The 23,765-nt window shown below is 35.3% G+C and overlaps 1 protein-coding gene across 1 annotated transcript in view; it reads right to left on the reverse strand.

Moving 5' to 3' along the window:
- Positions 1 to 23,765, reverse strand: part of LOC150100151 (integrin alpha-PS1-like) — a 573,942-nt gene that overhangs the window by 499,662 nt on the left and 50,515 nt on the right. Inside the window, exon 5 of the mRNA XM_090402382.1 lies at positions 21,106 to 21,288. Coding sequence (XP_090258508.1) covers positions 21,106 to 21,288 — 183 coding nt within the window. The remainder of the gene's footprint in view (positions 1 to 21,105; positions 21,289 to 23,765) is intronic.

Below are 23,765 nucleotides of genomic sequence, written 5' to 3' on the forward strand. Positions count from 1 at the left end.
AGTACTTGCGTGCACGTGTCTTTATCTTCAGTTCCCATGAAGATGGCAACATGACGTTGCCCAAATATTGGAAAGTATATATTAAAGTTGATTTAATTTATATTTCTAGTGTACGCTGTCAATTCCTTAAGTATTTAGTTATCATGTTTAACCAGCATATAAGCCTTTCTACAAGAATTTCTTTCAGTATTGTTCTTTTCCATGTTTCTCTTGGTCTTCCTCATCTTCTTTTACCCTATGGATTCCAATCTAGAGCCTGTTTTACTATTATTTTACCTCCTTTCCTTAACACATACCCCAACCATCTCCATTTCCTTTCACGTATCTGTTGCAACATGGGTTTCTGATTTGCTCTCTGCCATAGTTCTTCGTTTGATATACTTGTTTTGGCCAATATATTCCCAATACAGAGCAATACATAGTTTATATTCAAGTCGTAAGCCAGCAGTGAGAATTAAAAGAAATACAGAATGATTGTTTGATGTAAAATCAGGGGTGAGACAAGGATGCACATTATCTCCACTCATATTATGAAAGAAAGTGACATTAAACCTGATATTAGAATTGGAGATATCAAACCTAGCTTTCTGCTTTATGCAGATGATGCTGTACTCCTACACACATCTAAGTCAAGTCTCCTGGATTTCAGCTGTAAATTGAATTACAACTATAATAAATTTGGCATGAAAATCAGCAATAAAAATGACCAAAACTATGAAAATAGGCAAAAACATAAAAACCTCAGCTGCATTCTCAATGAAGAACCTAGAGAACAAGGAAAATATTTTGGATATTTAGGCACAGTTTTTGTGAAGATAGCAGATTAAATTGGGAAACAGACACAGAATAAACAAAGCTGGTATGGTGGAGAGCCAGTTGAATAAATTTAATACATTGAATAAATTCTGGAGAAAAAAAAAAGGGAGGAGGGTGCATAAACTGATGGCATCAATGGCAGAATCATATTAAAAATGAAGATATTAGAAAGGAACTTAACTTTGTTAGCATTCAAGAAGGTGTGTGCGCAGAGCTAATCTAAGGTGGTATGGTTACTTGAATAAAATGAGTGTAGAAAGGTTGGCAAAACTGGTGTTTGATGCCAGGATAGCAGATAAGAGACCCAGTGAAAGACTATGGTCTATGTGGATTGATTCCATCAGAAGTGCTTTAGAAACACAAAATGTGAGATGTGACAATACTAGAGTGCTGACAAGTAATGTTGGAAGGAAATAGTTGATAGGAAATTATTAATTTACTATCAGTGAAAGAGTTTAAAAGATGAGGATGTGTGTGTGTGTTATTTATATAAAAGCACTTTTATTTTTTTTATTCACATGGCTGAGTGAGTTACTTTTTTTTGAACAAATAATAACGCTATCACTGCATGAAGTTTGAGAGGCATCCTGAGTAATTTTGTTTTAGTACTTTTAAAGGGAAATAATATTTTATTATTTTGTTATATAATAGAAATAATATTTTGGCCATGAGAATTATAAATTAAAAGGTTTAAATTATGGAAACATTTTGGATACAAAAAGATAGCTAACATTCTTATGTGGAATTCATAAAACAAACAAACAAAATATTTATTAAACATGACTAGTTTAAAATTGAGTTAGCTACAGTAAATAAAAAATTGAAGTCCAGCAACATCTAACTTTCCAGTTTCAAATTTGGAACGAGGCCTAGTTCCATCAATGTAGAAAGTTTTTTCACTTGGTTATAAATTAAATTAAACTTGCTAAGATAATTACGTCCTTGTTTAATCCTTTATCACGGTATAAGCAAACAAAGTTTTGTTTGCTTATACCGTGCACAAAACAAAGTTTTGTGCATGAAGCATCTTCAAACTTTACATCAATTGCCTCAGTATCCTATAATGCTAAGAGCATACATCCTTTTGGAACGTTAAAGATGCAAAGAAATAATATTCTTAAGTTAAGGGGATAATAAATCCCGTATTATTTTTACAGCCGGGTACGACACTCGGAGATCGAAATCCATCAAAATCTAAGAGTTTCATGCCGAAGAACTATCGGCGAGTCCAAGCGTAAGTGATCACTTGGGTAGTACAACACTGTGGCAACTCGTGTCAAAGGTGGAGCAAGTTCTGTCACTATCCTTAATATTTTCTCATAATGTAAAACGCAGCTCCTAGGAGATGTATTACTATTTTACATTATGAGGAGAGGTCACTACCCAGACTGGTTTCGACCTTTATTGAGGTCTCATCAGTGAGTAGGTAGACCTGGAATATCAAGGTTTAAGTGAACCGAACTCGCATACACCCCTACTAACGAATTGCCAGACAGGTGTATCTATATATTATTATTACTACGATAAAGAGCCAAGAGGCTATTTTTCCGGCGACATAAATTAAGTTAAGGGGATAATTATGTTGCCGGAAAAATAGTCTCTTAGCTGTTTATCGTAGTAATAATAATATATGGGTACACCAGTCTGGCAATTCGTTAGTAGGGGTATATGTAAGTTCGGTTCACTTAAACCTTGATATTCCAGGTCTACCTACTCACTGATGATACCTCAATAAAGGTCGAAACCAGTCTGGGTAGTGACCTCTCCTCAATGTAAAATAGTAATACATCTCCTAGGAGCTGCGTTTTACATTATGAGAAAATATTAAGGATAGTGACAGAGCTTGCTCCACCTTTGACACGAGTTGCCATAGTGTTGTACTACCCAAGTGATCACTTACGCTTGGACTCACGGATAGTTTTTTGGCATGAAACTCTTAGATTTCAATGGATTTCGATCTCCAAGTTTCGTACCCGGCTGTAAAATAATACGGGATTTATTATCCCCTTAACTTAATTTATGTAGCCAGAAAAATAGCCACTTGGCTCTTTATCGAAATAATATTATTGTTTAATACTATTTATTCAAGTGTAAGCAAACAAAGTTTGCCCGTGAAGTTTCTTCACGACTAGGCTACTTGTATATAGAGGCTAGTGACTTCACATTAATTGCCTTCTCCTTATGTAGCTTCTCCAATTTGGCAGTTATCAATCCTGATACAGCAGTGATTCAATCCTCTGCCATTCTTTTGATCTCATAATAGCTCTTGTTACCTATGCATTTTGAATGGAATACTAATTGCCTTAGTATCCATAATGTAAAACACCCATCCTTTCAGATGTGCATAATGCTATGCATTGTAGGAAGGGCCACTGCCCAGACTGGTTTTGACTGGTTGGGGCAAGACCAGATGAGACCTCAATAAACATGGGAGCCATATCCAGAAGAGACAACAATATTGATGTAATGCAGACATCATAAATTTCCAACATAAAGTAGTGAAAAGGTGTAACATATTATTAAAGTAGTCCAAATTAGAGCTAGTTGTTGGAAGTTTTTTTCACTTGCTTATAAATTAACTTAGTATCTATCTGCATATGGGAAATATATGATTTCTGCATTACTTCAACCTTAGTATCTCTTCTGGGTCAGGCTCCCACTAATGAGACGTCAATAAAGGTTGAAACCAGTCTGGATAATCGCCCTTCCCATAATGCATAGCATTATACATACCCAAAGAGATGTGCTCTTTACATATGGGATGCCATAGCAATTAATGTGAAGTCACTAGCTTCTATATACAAGTAGCCTGGTCGTGAAGATACTTCATATGCAAACTTTGTCTGCTTACACTTGGATAAAGGATAAAAAATAAATAAATAAATAAATAAAAATTTAAAAAAAAAACAGTTAATGCCATTTGTTATGGGAGTAGGCGAGTAGTTGCCAACTAGATTCGAAAGAAAGTCTTCCTTCGTGCTGTCAAGTGATGTGCTGTGCACATCCACTGAGCTACACAGGCTACAAATTTGTAACAATGAGGATGGGATGAATAAAGGATTAAACAAAAATATAATTTCTTGACATCTTTAATTTAATTTATAAACAAATGAAAAAAAAAATTTTAATAACTTTTGGAGTGTATATAATTCCATGCATTATAGGAAGGGCTACTACCCAAATTGGTTTCGACCTTGAATGAGGTCTCATCAGTTGGAGCCAGACCTGCTGGTCATTAGCCTTTATATATAAATACATTCATTAGTCATGAAGATACTTCATGTGAAAACTTTGCTTATACTTACATAAAGGACAAAGAAGAATATAATTTTAGCCCTGTCTAACTTTTGGAGACAGAGTGGGCAGTTCAATCTCCACTGCTACCAATCGGAGATAGCTGGCCCAAGGCTATCACTAATTAAGCGGCACACACAGTGAAGAGAGACTGCTCAACACGTGCTGCCATCTCGTGGTCCCTAACACAATATATGTAATGTCTTTAATAAAGTGGGTTCTACCGTCAATTTTCTTCAGTTTAGTTTCCGGGAGTAAAAACCCGTTTGCCCGTGCCATCATCATTACCACATTCCTCACATGCCCTCAAGGGGTGTACAGGATATAATAGTACTACATGAAAAATTTACATCATTACTAACTTCCTATCTACAATTTTCCTCCAAATCAGTCTGTTACTTGTCAAGACTCCAAGATTATCAGATCTTATGTTTCTATCATCTAAGGTACTTTGTAAAGTATCAATCCACCTATATCTTGGCTTCCTCTGGTTCGTTTTCCTGACAACCTGGCAGAGAACACTTGTATTGCTAAACTTTCCTCTCCCATTCTGTTTAAGTGCCCATACCACCTGAGATTAGTTCTGCTAATGCATTCCTGGATGCTGACAATGTCAAGTTCTTTCCTAATATCCTCGTTTTTAATATGATATTGCCATTGATGCCATCTGTTCCTCTAAGCTTTCTCAGGACTCTCATAATCTGCGGTCTCTAGTCTTTGGTCAAGTGTTTTACTTCTGACCCAGCTCTCAGATCCATAAGTTAAAATTGGTTTGAACACTGTCTTGTATATAGCTAATTTAGTGTTCCGACTAATTTCTCTCTTATTCCATATGAATTTATTCAATTGACTTCCTATCGCACCAGCTTTGTTGATTCCGTTGTCTATTTCCATACTTAATTTACCATCTTCACTAAAAATCTTGCCTAAGTAGCTGAAATGTTTTACTTGTTCCACAGGCTCTGCGTTCAAAACACAGTTGACATTTTCAATGATTCTACCTATTTTCATTGTCTTTGTCTTTTTATTGCTGACCTTCATACCATATCTATTACAACAGTTATTCAATTTAGTCAAAGAATCTTGCAAACTTGTAGCAGATTTATTTAGAAGTATAACATCATCCGCATAAAGCAAAGAGCTGACATTAACGTCTCCAATTCTGATATGTTTAATACCACTTTCTTTCATAATGTGATCCATATAGATAATGAATAACAGAGGGGATAATGTACATCCTTGTCTCACACCAGATTTAACATTAAACCATCTTCCTGTACTTCCTTCAATTCTAACTGCTGACTTGAAACTAAAATAAAAACCAAGTATTGCTTGATATAATGCCCCACTGACAAAAATAACAGCAGTGTATTCAATAGCTTCTCTCTTGGCAACTTGTCATATACCTTTTCCAGATCGACAAAACTTAAATAAAGATCTTTGTTATATTCCCATGCTTTCACAACTATTGATCGTAAAGTGAAGATCTGATCCTGACAGCGTCTATTTGGCCTGAATCTAGCTTGTTCTTCACCAAGCTTTTCTTCCACAATTCTTCTCAACCGTTTCTCAAGTATACTGGCATAAATCTTGCCCGTAACGCTCAGAAGGGAAATACCTCTGTAATTCTCACATTCAGTTTTATTTCGCTTTTTATATATGGGTACTATCAGAGCTCTACTCTAGTCATCAGGAATTTGTCCCTCTGTCCAGGCATTCTGAACTATGCAGTGCTGCCACTGTAAGACTTTTATACCACCATACTTCAGTATTTCTGTCGAATATCATCTACTCCTGCTGCCTTTCCGCATTTCAAGCCTTTGATGGTTTTTTCTACTTCAAGTATGGATATGTATTCCTGACTGTATGCCTGTTGAGTGTTTTTTACTACTGTGCTATCATTGCTTGTTTCATTCAGCAATTTTTCAAAGTAATTACTCCATACTTAAGATATCTTTTTCTCCTGTTTTCATTCACCTTTATCATCTCTAACTCCTTTTACTGCACTCTTTCCTCCATTTCTAAACTTTTTCAACACCTTCCCGAATATCTTACCGCAATCTTGATATTTATTTTCTATGTTCTTGCTAAAGTCCTCCCATGACTTTTGTTAGCTAGTTTTACACAGTGTTTAGCTTTTATACATTTGTCTCTGTATTCTCTAAGAGCACAAGCTGACTTATTTTCCAGGAACTTTTGATATGCTATCTTCTTTTCCTTCACTGCCTCTTTAACTTCCTGTGTCCACGATGGAGTTCTAAAACCTCACCACATGCCTCTTTGGCTGAATCAATCAGGGTTTTCTTCAAGATTTGCCACTGAATCTTCAAGGTTTGGTTCATGTTCTCAAACTCTTTCATTTTTTCTTCAATAATCTTTGTGTATTTTAGTCTATAGTTCACATCTGAGAGCTGCTCAACTTTTATTCGCTTTAAGACATTCTTACACGTCATTCTTTTCAATATGAAATTCAATTTTATCTTGCTCAAGACTAAATAGTGATCACTCCCTGTACACCAGGGAGAAAACATCACTATCAACAATAACATAGTCTATGAGACTTTTCTTATTCCTTGTCTCTTCTCTCCATGTGAATTTGTGCACATTTTTATGTTGGAATGGTGTTAGTAATAACATGTCCATGTCCTGAGCAGAAATCCAACAGGTATTTGCCTTTATTATTAGCTTTGCTCTTTTTTCCAAATTTTCCCAAAATATTTTTGTATGTCTGACAATCACTTCTACTCTGCTATTTAGATCCCCAACAAGGACCAACTTTTCCTTTTTCATTGTGTCAGTAGCTTTCTCTAGAGCCTCAAAAAATTCCTCCACTTCTACTTTAGCAGAACCTTCTGTGGGACCATAGGCACAAATAAGTCTCATTGCCCAGTTCCCCATTCTCATATTTGCCCACATCACTCTACTTGAGACTGCCTGCCATTCAAGAAGATTAGCCTCGTATTTAGTGTTGAATACTATGGCTACTCCTTCTTTTCCTTGATTGTCATTGCCTGAATATAACATTTTGTATTTATTGCTCAGAAAGATCTCACCAGTTTTTGTCTTTTTTGTTTCACCCCTATTATGTCGATCTGGTACTTATCTAATTCCTCAGCTAGCTCCATTTCTTTGCCATTCAGGCTTCTTACGTCGATAGTACCGATCTTTAACTCTGGTGATGTTGAGTTGGGGTTTGTTTTCAGATTTGTTCCAGTAGCTGACTTTTCGCTGTTTGTTCTGGTTCCCTGGCAAAAACAACGGGGGGTCGGCCTTGTTTAACTGGGCGATGCCCCAGCCAGCATGAAATTTTGTCATGTTGTACCATTATTTTGTATACTGGTTTAAGCCAATAAGAATACAATTTGGTTGGCTCAATTCCAAATTGACAGCCCATCCTCGTTCGTTCAGTATCCAAGTAGATACTCAACAGGGTGCACCACGAGAAGGTGAGGATTGGACATTAGGTCAGAAGCCCTGGCTGGTTCTCTGCATTCCTTTAAAGGCTATGTGGAGGTCTCCTCTCAGTTATACAGCTTTGACCCTTAAGCACCCCGCCCGTGCCAGAGATCGACTAACTTGGGAACAGGTCAAAAAAAGCTTAGAAAGATTTCCTCTAGTCGCCAACTAGATTCGAAAGCAAGTCTTCCTTCATGGGGTCAAGTGCTGTGGTGTACATCCATTGAGCTACACAGGCTCTAAAATTGTAAAGATGAGAGGATGGGATAAAGGATTAAACAAGAATATAATTTCTTGACAGCTCTAATTTAATTTATAAACAAATGAAAAAAAAAAAATTTCAATAACTTTTGGAGTGTATATAATTCCATGCATTATAGGAAGGGCTACTACCCAAACTGGTTTTGACCTGATTGGGGTCTCATCAGTTGGAGCCAAACCTGCTGGTCATTAGCCTTTATATACAAGTAGATTAGTCATGAAGATACTTCATGTGTAAACTTTGAGTTTACACATGAAGTTAGTTTAATTGAATTTACAACTGAATGAATAATGCTGTATGACTATCTCTGATTCAGAGTATTTTAATAATAAGGTGATACACCTTTTTGCTACTTGTATGTGGGAAATATATGACTTTTGCATTCAAATTTGGTATGTGTTCTTGGTCTGGCTCCAACTGACCATATTTAATAGTGTTCACGTTTGGTCTTGCTCACTAGAGAGAGGAATGATCACAGAGTGGAGCCACTGCTGAGTCTCTTTTCCTTGGGGGTGATTCAAGTCAAGAGTAAAGAGTTTAATAGATATCTTGTAGATAACTGAGACCCCTTGGAGAGATATCCCCCTGCTCTTTAACAGTACTTCAATAAAGGTCAAAACTGGTCTGGATAGTGACCCTTCCCATAGCATAACACACATCTGAAAGGACATCTGCTTTACATTACAGGATACTAAGTTACAGATGTGAAGACATAATAGTCTCTAAATCAGTGGTCGATAGAAAAATATAAGACATCATTGTATGGGTAATATTTAATTCGGTTAACTTGGATTACCTCCATCCTGAATGACAACGCAATTAAGAGCGAATCGTAGGAACAGTGACATGAATAAGACCTGTAAGATGGAGCAAGACCATGAAAATAGTTACAGAGGCCAATGAAGTAGGCCAAAATGACGTATTTACCAATAAACAGATGTCTGTGGTTCCCGGCCGGTGCGGTGGGAGCAAGAGGGCAACACGTGCGCGGTTGCTTATTTACTTACACGTATTCGATCCCAGTCTCATTTTTGCCATCGACATAAAAGTGAGTGTTAATGTTCAAAATTCATCAACATACATATTATAATTCAATCGTTATTCATTCACGAACTAAACTTCTCTATGTTAAAGAATTGAGAAGGCTGGTAGTAATACCAGTGATATTAATACCAGTAGTTTATTAATACCAGTATATTAATATCACTAGTAATACCAGTGATATTACTAGTGATAGTAATAATAGTAGTAATAGTAATATAATAATATATACTATATTACACATACAATAAACACTGTAACTATAAAATAAACGATCTAAAAACTCACATAAGCATCTTTTTCACTTGTCCTATTAAAATTACGTAATAGTAAAATAGAGGGGGTCTGCGCGGTTAGCCTAGTGGCTATGCGCTTCGCAACCATATGCCTGGGGAAGGAGTGTCCTAGGTTCGATTCCCGTCGGTGACGTGAGGAGCTGAAGGATCTTCCTCAGCCATAGCCAAGTTAGCCAGTCTTGGGCGTGGACAGCAGGGTTTTTTCCCCAGTTTATTCTGGGGTTTTTCATCCCGCAAAGCAGGCAAACTGGCCTTGAGAACTCAACACTACAGGCCATAGGATACAAAGGGGCATAAGGCTGACCACCTTATCCTGTAAACGGAGTGAGGTCCGATGATCAATGGACCCTCGACACCGCAAGGTAAAAGAGGGTATAAGGAAGATGAGATGAGATGAGAAAATAGAGGGGGTCGATAAAACATCAAGAAACTCTTGAAGGGGGTCGACAGCCAAAGAAGTTTGGCGACCCCTGCTCTAAATAGAGGCAGCCTAGCTGTGAAGATACTTGATGCCATGCACAAACTTTCTGATTATACTTGGATAAAGGATTAAACAAGAATATAATTTCTTGGCAAGTTTCATCTTTGATTTTCAGTCTTTAGTGACTGTTGCAATTTTGATCATCATTAGTATTTAATTTCTGGCTGTTTAAAATAAAAATTGATAAATGAATATAGACGTTCATTGTTTAAAATCATTCAATTTTATTTGTTTGTCTGTCTTTCTTGTGGTTTACACAAAAAATGTGTCTGTATCTCTTTCTGTTAACTTTTAAAAATTTGCTGCAGTTGAACTATTTCACCATTATTAAGTAAAAAGGCAAGGAATTGAAATGGAATCTTCCCCTTTTTCAATATAACATTACTTTTTACTATGGTTCAAATCTTTAAAAAATTTACACAAGCTAAAATCTCTATAAAAACCTGACTGGTTTACTTTTACTTTTTAACTTATTTTGTAAAAACAATGCATCAAATGAATTTGTTTTGTTTTACTTTGAGGACAGGAAATTAAAAGTAAGTTTGCACCAACCTGGAAGATACTGTGCCACATCTTGGAGAAGTGGCAATAAACTTCTATTATCATCATGTCCCTTCCATACTTTTAACATTTAGGCTGACTTTCCAATTAACAGAGTAATGTTGCATAGACCTTATTCTTTATATTCACAGATGAACCATGTGTGTGTGTGTGTGTTTTTTACGTTTTCCTCCCAATAGTAACCCTACCAGGAGGTAATTTATTTCCTACATGCTCCATTGCAGCATGTATTAAATGTAGCTTCCAAGTACTGATTAACATTTATATTTATACATCAATATTCATATTTACATTCATATTTTTACATCTATATGTACATATAGATAAGTCTCTGTTTTGACACTAGCCACTTGTCTGGTCAGCTACTGGACTCCATCCAGATGCCACTAAATTGTTTAACTTTTAAACTGTTTAACTTTTGTTTTCTTAGAGTCTAGTGCATATTTCCAAGCAGGTGCAGCATAAGATATCAATGGTAGTATAGCTCCGGTATATTGTTTTTAGCACTCATTTGCCTAATCCCCCCACTCTTAATCCTTCCCCACTTAGCTAGAAGGTATACTACTTGTAAGCTTTTTTTTTTTTTTTTTCCCAGCAACATATGAAAAGTGCTTGTTGAAAGTAAATTTTTCATTTATTATTGCTCCTAGTTATTCACAAAAGTAAGAATCTATGAAACAATGGTCCTCCCAATACTCCTCTATGCAAGTGAATGCTGGAATCTCAAAAAGGCTGAAGAGAAAAAATTATTAGTTACTGAAATGGGTTGGCTAAGAAGATTACTTGGAGTATCTCTGCTGGATTGACTAAGAAACGAAGACATAAGGAAATGGTTAAAACAAGAAATAACAATAATAGACAAAATCCAAGAAAGAAGACTGCGATGGTTTGGCCATGTGACCAGAATGGGAACAGAAAGAGACTACCATCTAAAGCTCTGAATACAATGATGGAAGGTAAAAGATCCAAAGGACAGCCCAGAATTAGATGGATAGACAAAATAAAAGAGGACCTGAAAATCAAATCACAACAAGTGCCACCAAACTGGACAGAATTGTTCAGACTCTCCCAGGACAGACAGAAGTGGAAAGAGTTCATTAGGTCTCATCATCATCCGCATAAATGATGGAAGAGAAAAGAAGAAGTTATTTTAGCACACTGTCTACCTTAAGAACTTTCCCGTTACAGGTTGTTTTGATTTTTTATGTGAGATGTGGAATACTTCAAACTTGGTGCCATTGAAGGTAACTCTCTTCTCACATGTCCACTCTGCAATTTTAAGGAGCTCTTCGTTGGCCATTACTTCTAACTGTAAGCAGTTGTGTAAATGAATCATTATCATCGCATTATCGGCGAAAGCTATGACTTTTGTTTCAGTAGTGAAAGAAAGTCTTAATAACAAGTAGTACTGGATGTTCCAGAAACCTGTTCCATAGCAGGAACCTTGTGGACAGCTTTGTTTGTAAAATGAGGCTGTCTTCTTCTGTTTGTAAAATAATTTTTTGTAAAATAGAGTAAGTTTTTTTGACATCTGAAATCTCTTAATTGATTAATTACAGCTAGCCACCACCATGCAACATCAAAGGCTCTTTGTACAGTTTTTTTTTTTCTGTAGACTGTCTTCCGTGAACTCTTTAGCATCCATATTGTGTCTACTGTGCTTGAGGTCTAAATGCATACTGATTGATGCTTAATAGATCTCTTGAAGAGACAAAGTCCATTATTTGGTTTATCAAATGTTTTTCTAGTAGTATACCAGCAATATTTATGTTACTAATTGGCCTGTGTTTGCTAATTTTGTCAGATGTTTTTTTTTTTTTTTCTGGTTTGATCATGGGTATGATTTTAAAACCTTTCCATAATACAGGAAATCACCCTCTTTTTAGCCATTCGTTGTAAATTGTTGTTATGAATTTGGGGAATTCAACAAACACTCTTAGGAGTATGTGTGTGTGTGTGTGTGTGTATATATATATATATATATATATATATAGGAGTATATATATCACTGGTTATTGTCTTCTCCAGGAGTTTTTCTGGTATCCATTGATCTTAATACTGACTTGATTTCATTAGATGTAAATAAATCGTTGTTTGGAGATCATGTCTATTTCCATTCTTTGTAAGTTTTATGGATTTAAGGAGCTCTTCGTTATTTGATATAGTTGTCTAGATTTCTTCATCTGTTGATTCGTCATCATCAGGAATAAACTTGTTTATCATAATAGCTGTAGTTTCTGCTAAGTTTTTAGTGTAAGAGCTGTGTTTTCTTAATAGTAGATAATATTATTTTGTGACACATCCAATGAGTTCGAAGACTCATCGAGGGAACACACACTCTACAACTCTCTGTCTCCACCACTACACAGAACCTCTACTACCATGATCTACAACAATGCCATACACTTCCAACCACCACCACCACTAGTATTTTTTTACTGTAAATTACTTGTGTTCTGAATAGCCGATTTCTGTATGTGAAATGAAAAACCTGAGTTTACAGGAGAAAAAAACCCTGTTTCCTCCGTATGAGATTGGCTAACTCACTATCAACTGAAAAAATCCATATAAAGATTCCTCCTGTCATGAGAATTGAACTTAGGCCTTTTTTCTAATCTAAGAGCACAACATACTGTCATTCTTCCAACTGCACTATGGAGGCACTTATAGGTGTTGCCTTATTCTTGCTTGCTGTTAATTTATATATAGTTCCAAGGATTCGATACGATTGAAACAGTTTTTTCCATGATTCTGTTTTTGCATTTGTAATTTTGGACTGATAGCTCTATTTGTCTTTATAGTAGTTCTGTCTTCTACTCTGTCTTAAATCTTGATTATTGTAGGTGGTCCTTTGATATAGTTGTTTGTTTGCATTTACACATTTTCTTAGGATCTGTTAGTTCATCATTCCACCAAGGTACTGATTTTCTACCATCGATGTTCAGCTTCTTGGTTTTTATTGGTGGAATTTATTGCAGTTAAAGCATCTCCTCAGAACACTTACATAGTCTGCGCAATGGCAATTTCCCCACAGCATTTTAACACCAGTTTTCAGTAATTTCGTCCTCGCCACTGGATTGATTTTAATAATCATGTTTCTCTTGTCCATTTTTTTTTATTTGTCACGATGAATTTCTGTGTCAACTTTGGCCCCCCTGAAGTGTTCTTCGTTCTGCATGTGTATTGAGTCAATTGCATTGTATCAATTTCACTGGGAATATCATATACAGGCAAACCTCAAGTAATGTGATTAATTAATCCCTCAATTAATGTAAGTTAAGTGAAATCATGTTAAGAAAATGCAATAAACAATAGAAATAATATTAATTCATCCATCAGTTAGCATAAATTTGTCAAAGTTGATAAAAATCAATTGCTTAAATTTTGATTTAATGCCTAAACATTTGATTGAGCTACTTTTTTACAAAAAAATTAAGTAAAGATGTTTGAATGATGATCAACTTTTTCATCTGGTCATGCAATTTGCAATAGCTGGCGATCGCTTTATCAAGATTTCATTGGACTTTGAAGCTTCATTCCATATCAGGATCAGCATCAAACAAAATTTCCTTAGCATGCTCAATGTGACTGAAAACTAACTCAAGTTCTGTCGCAGTTAGCTTCTTGGTTGTAACATTCTCTTCATGTTCACACTCATTATTTTCTTCAGATGCACACTGTTCTTCTAGTTGAAGGAGATCATGCTTGCTTAACTGTTCTGAATGGGAATCGAGCAAGTTTCTCACATCTTTATTATCCAGTTCATTAAATCCAAGTTCTTTTCCAATTGTGATGATTTCTTCAAAATATTAGATCTTGGATTTTGTGTCTGATAAATTAACATAGGCTCGAGTTAAAAGTCGCCTTTTACATTGCCTCTTAATAAGAGCATAAGACGATCTTTAGATACTTTATTCTGGTTGAAATGCTTATTGGCATACGCTTCCAAAAGAGACCAATTTCGTCGACGTTGAATATTTGCCGATCATCATAATTACCCTCCAGGATTATCCTTTGCAATTCTTTATGAAACTTGGCTGAAGAATCTTTATCTGCAGTAGCAGATTCCCCAGTTATTCTTATGTTATGCAGTTCAGTTCAATTTTAGAATGGTCAAATACCAGCCTAAACTTGCATTAAAGCTTTCACATTCCTCTTGAAATTTGGTCTCTTTCAATGAGATAAAATGATTATATAGAGAAACCTGTGGAGAATTCATGACTAAATTTAACACACGTGAACCACACTAGTAGGTTTTTTATTACGTAAATATTTCGTCCTAGGTATCTTAGGACATCATCAGTACAGTAGAACAATACTAGGAATGACACAAAGGATAGGGCGTGTACGTACAATGGAATCCAAATTGCGTGCAGCGGTGCGTTGCAGCCTGAACTTAAATTAGATTCAATTGAATTAAATTAATTAAATTAAAATTAAATTACAATTAAGTTATTTTTACACAATTCTGTATGACAATTTCCCATGCTTTAGGGATGGCAAGAACATCATTGCAGTTTAGATTTGGTCTGTGAAGTAGGGCTTCAGAACTTTCTTTATATAAGCGTTCATATTTATATGAAGATCTGTGTAGGAGTTTTGTCTTTTCCCAGTGGATCGTGTGGTTTGGGTTTTTCAACTCCGTGTTGAGCAAGTCCTGATTTTTGCGGTTTGATGAGGCAGATATGGTCTTGATGTTCCGAAATGCGTTTAAAAACTGATCGGCCTGTCTATCCATAATAAGAGAGTTTACAGGAGCATGGAACCTCGTATACACCAGGTAGTAGCATAGGTGAAAGTTTGTCTTTGGGCGAAGGTAACAAGTTGTGGATCTGGTTGATGGGTTTGTAGGTGGCAGCAAGATTGTATTTCTTCATAATTTTCGAGAGCTGTTTGAAGATGCCTTTAATATAAGGTATGGGAATCCTATGGGCTTGTTCTTGTCTAGGTTGATGTGTAGAGAAGTTGCTGATGATTTTTTGAGTTAAGTTTTAAAAGAGGTAAACCGTGAGTAGACATATCAGTATACAATAAATAACAGAAAAAACTCACGTAGAAAGATTATTTATTAGCATAATTTTCGCCTGTGAGTCACAGGCATCTTCAGTACATTAAGCTCAAAATTAAACACTAACTGACAATTCCAAAAAGCGCCACCTAAATAGCTGGTGTAAGATAACTAAAAAGGTCAATAACTTTCCTAAAAAAAAAAAAATAATAATAATAATAATAAAAAAAAGTTAGGAAAGATTAGCTGATTTGCAAAGTACTATCTCCCATAAAGGGGACAGACGTAAGCCGTCGGATCTGTTTAAGTTAGGAGAATGAAGTAGAGTTTCACATGTTTCTTTATAAAGGCGTTCCATGAGAAACTGACTTTTGTGAAGAACTCTTGTCTTTCTCCAATGAACTCTGTGTCTAGTGAAGATGGCATGTTCAGAAAGTCCAGACTTTTCAGGTTTAAAGTATTCAATATAAGATTGGTGTTCTTCTACCCGAATAGAGGCAGATCTTCCCGTTTGTCCGAAATAAGATAATCCACAAGAGCACGGATCTGGTAGACACCTGGATGATTAAGATGTGGAAGCTTGTCCTTAGGAGAAGTGAGAAAGGTGGAGATTTTTCTAAACGGTCGAAAGGCAACAAAAATATTCAGTGGTTTTAAAACTTTTGCTATACGTTCACTGATGCCTTGTACATAAGGGATAGTAATGCGTGTTATAAGAATTGCTTCATTGAAAGAACTTTGAGTAGTTTTAATATGTCTTCCTCTTCAACACAGAGGAAATAACGCGCATTACTATCCCTTATGTACAAGGCATCAGTGAACGTATAGCAAAAGTTTTAAAACCACTGAATATTTTTGTTGCCTTTCGACCGTTTAGAAAAATCTCCACCTTTCTCACTTCTCCTAAGGACAAGCTTCCACATCTTAATCATCCAGGTGTCTACCAGATCCGTGCTCTTGTGGATTATCTTATTTCGGACAAACGGGAAGATCTGCCTCTATTCGGGTAGAAGAACACCAATCTTATATTGAATACTTTAAACCTGAAAAGTCTGGACTTTCTGAACATGCCATCTTCACTAGACACAGAGTTCATTGGAGAAAGACAAGAGTTCTTCACAAAAGTCAGTTTCTCATGGAACGCCTTTATAAAGAAACATGTGAAACTCTACTTCATTCTCCTAACTTAAACAGATCCGACGGCTTATGTCTATCCCCTTTATGGGAGATAGTACTTTACAAATCAGCTAATCTTTCCTAACTTTTTACTGTATTAATTTTTTTTTTTTTTTTTTTTTTTTTTTTTTTTTTTTTTTTTTTAAGGAAAGTTATTGACCTTTTTAGTTATCTTACACCAGCTACTTAGGTGGCGCTTTTTGGAATTGTCAGTTAGTGTTTAATTTTGAGCTTAATGTACTGAAGATGCCTGTGACACACAGGCGAAAATTATACTAATAAATAATCTTTCTACGTGAGTTTTTTCCGTTATTTATTGTGTACCGATTTTTTGAGTTGTTTTGAGATTGTATCCATTTAGAGTTGGCTGTGTTTTTGATTATTTCCAATTCTTGTTTTAGAGAATCCTCGGAGGAGCAAAATCTGTGTGCTCTGGTTACCAATGATTTAACGATGACAAATTTTTGAGAGGGATGGTGAACAGAAGTATGGTGAATGTAGCGACCTGAAAATGTTGGCTTGCGATAGACAGAGGTGGAGATGGAACCACCTTCTTTTCTTTGGATGTGTAAATCCAGAAAGGGGGATGCCCTGTGGGGATTCTTTTTCTAATGTAAATTTGATGCGTGGATGAAGAAGGTTGATTTTATCTAAAAAATGAAGTAGCTCTTGTTCGGAATGACTCCAGACTGCGAAGATATCATCGACATATCGAAGCCAGAGTTTTGGTTTGGATTTAAATGCAAGAATGTTTTCTTCAAGATTTTCTATAAACAGGTCTGCCAAGTTCCACGTCCACGCAATTTCGATTCCATTGTACGTATGCACCCTATCCTTTGTGTCATTCCTAGTATTGTTCTACTGTACTGATGATGTCCTAAGATACCTAGCACGAAATATTTATGTAATAAAAAACCTACTACTGTGGTTCACGTGTGTTAAATTTAGTAATGAGATAAAATATTGGGAGCTTTTGCCTTAATATTCGTTGTGCTAAAAGGTATTCTTTTTTGGTTATTATAATCCTCAACCCAGAGTGATAGAAGACACTCCATTTCGATCAGTAAATGGCTTCTATTTTGGGTGATCTGCATGCTTAAAGAAGCAGTAGCAACTTTTGCTTGTTCTTTGTATTCTTTGCTCTTATTTAATATAGTCCAAACTGTAGACTCGTTGTATCCCAAGTCTTGCACAATCATTGTATTAATAGTGCTACTTTCATGTCTCTTAACGACTTCCAGCTTTTCTGCCCGCTGCAGACTGGTAACAAAAAATTTTGCATAATGTAAAAAAATCACATTAACTGATTAATCACTCACGTAAAGCAGGAAATGGTATCATTTCACTCAATCGCGCTAACTGATTAATCACTCACGTAAAGCGGGAAATGGTATCATTTCACTCAATCACGCTAACTGATTATTGTGCATATCGAATTCGTGTTAAGCGAGGTTTTCCTGTACAATTAGTCTTGGAAGATGTTTCTTACTGGAATATGCTACTAACGGGTCTTTGAATTCCTTAGAGATTTTGTTATGTAGCAAGTCTATGTTGGTATTTTCTTTGGATTCAATTATAATACTTTTCATTTTTGTGATTCCGATTTTGATTTTTCTTGGGTCTACTTTTTCTTTTATTATATTTTTGGTTTTTTCGCTGTTTAGTTGAGCTATAAGTTTCACTATTAATTTATAGTAAGGATTGTTTGTTCACGAGGTTAGCCTATTGGCTGTGTGCTTCGCAACCAGACCCGTGAACACACAGGATACAGCCATAGGATAGAGTATGGCAAGGAGGCAATGGGAAACCACCTTGCTCATAGTCACTTCCCTAGTATGGTAGCATAGCTGCCGCTACCATCTGTATGGATGAAAGGAAACTAATCATCATCATCATCAAGGATTGTTTCAGATTCGTCTTTGTTTTTAGCATTGTTTTTAACAACTCGTGAGTACAGTGAGTAAGCTGAGCTAAATTAGCCTGCACCTACCTGTTTGTAGTAGACTGTAGTTCTTTTGAAACTTTTGTTTCATTTTTCATTTTTATAGAATACTTTCACTCACTACAGTTAGTATGTCAAATAATTTCTTAAATTACTGCTTACTTGGACAATGTTAAGCAGCAAATCAAGGGCTATTTTGAACTCTAATTTGTACTGTGCTGCCATCTTAGTGTTAATCAAAGGTGTAGTATAATTTCCAATTGAACTGCTAAGTTTTTCTAAGATACAAAGTTTAAGAAAATGTACTTACTTTTTTGCTGCTTGTTGTTAACTTTGTGCCTCCTAGTATCAGCAGTGGGGGGGGGCCTTGCTATAGCAGTTAATCCTATTACGAGAAGGACGTTGTCTTTAAAAGGTAACTGAACAATGGATATAGTCAGACCAGCAGTATTCAAAAGGATAGAAGGATAGAATAAAAATCACTCATACGTGCTTAGAACTTCAATACTATGGAGTAAATTACTCACTGTTAGAAAGAACACTGTACAAGCTATCAGTTGGTACCGTGCGTTTGTGTGCATGTCAATTTTATCCATAAAGTAAACCTATAACACTTTAGTATCATGAATGGCTTGAAGAGCAAATAATCTGGAAATCCTGTTCTAGACACCAAACAAGGCACTTCTATAAACCTCTTCAGGCAGAACACATTTAAAATATGCATGACCATAAGACGTTCACACCCAATGTGGGCATAAACATTTATGGGTTTACACAGCAGAGATGTTATTCCATTGTCAAACCAAGATGGAGCCTTTGACTTCTGAATCCTAAAATTTTCTGCACATTATATACTGCTTTTTGCTAAGCATGCTTAGCAAAAATCACCTAAATTGAATTAGCAAAGCATTTCTTCATAGTGGCCTGGTGATGTGGTACATTATCATCTTAGGATACCCTGCCTCTATCTGGGAGAGGTACAACATAACCGAGTACATGTAGTCTGCTACAAGCTGCTGTTAGATTACACTACTCATATGTTGATCAGTACTCAACATGGATCCTAACTGACCAAACTATGAAACACAAAATCATAAGAAAGTTTATTAAAAATGTATATAAACGGATATTTCGATCAACTTATAGATCATCCTCAGTGTAAATGACAATTCAAAAGGTAAAGCAAAAAATCATAAGCAAGATATGAGCCATGTTCTAGAAATGGTATATTATAACTGATAAATACAGCTGATGCAAAATGTTATTTACAATTATTAATGATAAGACTTTCCCAAATTACAATGCACAAACTTGACTCATTCTGATTCAAGTTCGGGCAATGTAATAAAGCTTTAGTGTTCTCACTGAATTAATGCTCAAATTCAAAATGACATATATGCAAAAGATGAGTCTTCAACGAGAAGATTCTGTGATCTGTGTCAACTCCATTCTAAGACTTGTGGGATTTCTTATAATGGTGGTAGAATTAATGTATCTGAAGTCTTCTCTTTTCAAATGAACATTCACATTCTCCAAAGTATGAGAGATGAAAATCACAAGGAATTCAGTAAACACCTGGGAGGGAAAATGAAGATGGTTTATTCAAAGTGAAAAGCAATGAGGAGGACAGTTTACTGATAAGACTTTCCTCCTACAAAGAAATTTCTTTTAATTAAATCAGAAATAGTTTCTGATTGCTTTTCTAACTCAAGAATTAATATGTAGACCTGAATATTTTCTAACATTTTCATTCTTATTTCATTTAACAATTTTACAAAGTAATCATTCTGAATATTCTTACTTCTGTTTTAATTTACTTTTATCACCTTTGATTCCTTTAACCATGCAACCAGCCTAAATGTGTATACACATCAAGGCTATTGATTTTACATTGACATATCAAAGATAGGAAGTGCATGAGGAGAGTATATTTCATCCACATGGATGTTAATATAGTTAAAGTATAGTAATCTTTCTGCCATTTCTAAGTTTTTTTAAAAAAAAATAGCAAACAGAACATTTCGTCATTTTTGTCTTCTATATTTCATCTTCAGGCAAATCAGCCAGGAGAACACATGCAATTTACAGACAAAATATACTATGCTGACAGGCAGTAAATAGCACTGCATGTGTGCAGTTGGTGGATAAGTAAGTAGGACTCAATGAAAGAGAGTAGAATACTCTCTGAAAAGTCCTTGGACCCCCTTGTAGGTGTGACATAATAATAATAATATTCTTACCAAAGTCTTGCCATGGACTTCATTTAGATTCTTTTACACAGAACTTTATTTTTAAATATTATTTTCTGTATTCTCTTTTGATAACTTCTTTTCCAGTGCCTCCTAACTTCTTACATCATAAATTTGTATCCTGTAACACTTAACAATTACTAATGATAAGACTTTCCCAAATTACATTACATTAAATGTTGCAGAATAAATACAAAGGACAGAAAAGACAGGACTAATTATCTCTTAATGAAATGGGTATTCTGCAATCAGACTTAGGACTCCACGGTGATGTCTGAATAGTAGAAGTAATAATGTTAATAATAATGGATGTAAATCCTCAAATAGTAGACAATTTTTATCATTCAGAATAACTTGTTTACTGAAGATATAAAAAAAACTTGGCTAATGTTCAAAATGCAGACCTAAATTGCCAACCTTTTCAAGTAATTGATAACCACTCTTAAAAATATATCAACCCACTTTCAATATAAATAAATGCTTAACATTATTAAAATAATATTGCAAATATGAAAATATTTACCTCAGAAATATCGCCACTTGTACCTGCTTGACAATACCCAAACTGTTCATGAGCTTTAGTTACCGGTCGATTAAAGCATGGATTCCATGTCAGATGAAGATCAAGAAACTGTGTGAGTGAGTAACAGATACCTTGTCCCCACTGAAAATCTTTTCCTTTGTGAATATAACGATGAGCACATGCCTGAAGAAAAACAGCTTTTTTGAAATTAATTTTTAATTCTCAATTTAAAAGGTGGGTTATATGTTCGTATATCTAATTAAAAAAAAAAAAAACTGCATGCCTTATATATTTACAATAAGTGATAACAAAATTTAATAAAAACAATATTAAAAAAAAAAAGATAATAAGTTATTATTATTATTATAGCACTGACTACAGTGATTAACATGTTCGCTGCCAACTACAAGTATACTCGTAGTTCGTATATGAGCTTCACAAGCCAACTACGAGTATACTCGTATGTCGATTTACCGACCTCCTATGCCAAACACGAGTTATCCCTTTGTATAATTACCTTAATTTGGACCCTTGGATTCTGAATAAAGCAAAGAGCATGTCTGGGGGCTTGGTAAAAGAGAAATAATTTCAACTAAAATATAGTATATTGTGTATGTGCCTCAGATGCCAACTACGAGTATACTCGTAGTTCGTATATGAGCTTCACAAGCCAACTACGAGTATACTCGTATGTTGATTACCAACCTCGTATGCCAAGCGCGAGTTAATCCGTAGTATAACACGTAATTTGTAAATCAATTTTAAACTAGTAAAATCAATAAAAATAAAAACCAATCAATGAAATAAAAAAGCACTCAGTAAAATAAAAAAAAAAACAATTTATTCAAATTAAGAATGGTACATTTTAAAACAATTTTCCACACACAATGATGGTTTTTCCTGGCAAACAGGACAATAATAACGTGTTTCGCGTCTACGTTTGTTTCTTGTACAGACACGGCATGGCTTTGTCGGGTGATTATTTTTTTCTGTTGGTGGTAAAATTTCCAAATAATGAAAATCCCGATTCTTCCTGATATTCTCTGATGCTGTAAGTTCATCCATTTCATAACACATGCGTGTTATGAAACCAAAACTAATAAAGGTACTAACATAAACAATTGTAAAAATATTCAGAATTATAACATCGTTTGAGTAAAAAATCAATAACTGCACTCAAGTGTTTCTGAGTCTCTCTCTCGCACACACACACACACAAATATCTGTCAGCTTTTATTATCCATCCTATGATATGTAGTATGTTATCATACCTCTCAGGTTCCTATTAGAAGTACTGATTTAGCAAGTTGAAATCCACTTTAAAATAAACATACTAAAAAGATATGCCACAATGAGATGTTCTCTCTTTCAAGTTCATAGCCAGTTTCAAGCAAATATTCAATGTGTACAAAGGAATCAGTAACAAGTTTAAAAGATTTATTATTGAGTTTATTATAATTAGTTCAGTGGGGAAATTATCATTTTTATTTAGTGTTTTTTTTCTTTTACATGCAATTCCAATTTTGTTAAGAGAACTATAACCCTGGGCAGAAATTCATTCAATAAGTAAGTTCTGTTATTTAGAAATGCAGTGAAATAGCTAATCAAGAGCTAATTGTATAGACTTATGAATGTTCACAGGCCAGTGTGTCTGCTTTTGTGGAAAGAAATGAAAGTTTCTGAGGGGAGAGAAAAGGGAGAGAAATCCATTTAGTATGTCTCTGTCTGAGGCTAGATAACTCAGCTACAGTAGAAAAAGCTTAGAAAACTGTCTGATATTTAATCAATGGATGATGCTGAAAGAATAGCATTCATTCATTAATGAATTCAGCAATTGCACATATTTGGTTATATGATAAACTCCTAACAGGATTTGGTACAATACTAGAGAATGCAATTTCAATTGCATTCTGTAGTATTATACAGAATTTTGTAGTATTGTAGTATAGTATTCTCTCTCCTGAAAAGCTTTGATTTATTAATATTCACTGGTTTCCATAAATTAAGGAACAAAGAAAAAAAATGTGCAATAACTCAGGGAGAAAAGAAAAAAAAATATGACAATCAGGTACATTATGTAAACAGTGCTGCTGAATCTGGTTATCATATACAAATGAGTGGCACTGTCAGGAGTATAAACAAATGAGATATGACATAAAAGAGGGTGTTTTGGAGTGGGTTTTCATTTTGTGTCTGGAGTGAGAACAAGACATTTTGTGATAGCAAAATTATTTAATATGGCTGCAAGGCATCATTTAACTGATGAATTCAGGTGGCAAGCAATGTATGACTAAAGTCTGACCAAACTGGAGGTAGCCAGATGGCTGCATGTGAGTCGTTCTGTGGGTCACAGATTGTGGAACCAATTCCAACAGTCAAAAATAGCATCCTGGAGAGATACAGCGAAAGAAGGCTACAACCTCAGTGGGTGACTGATATCTCCGATTATCTGTTCGTTGAAAAACAGGAGTACCATCTCGAATCAGCTACAATATCACCTTGCACTGGCTACAATAATATTGATATCTGCTTCAACTGTGCACAGAAGGCTTCACAAAGGTGGTCTTGTATGCTAGGTGACCAGCAGTCCGTGTATCCCTATTCCATGCCACATGATAGAACATCGAAATAGGCCAGGCTCCACATCAACTGGACCTAAG

The sequence above is a fragment of the Typopeltis vanoorti genome, chromosome 13 (assembly GCF_054136105.1).
Source record: "Typopeltis vanoorti isolate ZY-2024b chromosome 13, IOZ_Tvanoo_1.0, whole genome shotgun sequence".
Classification (NCBI taxonomy): Eukaryota; Metazoa; Arthropoda; class Arachnida; order Uropygi; family Thelyphonidae; genus Typopeltis; species Typopeltis vanoorti.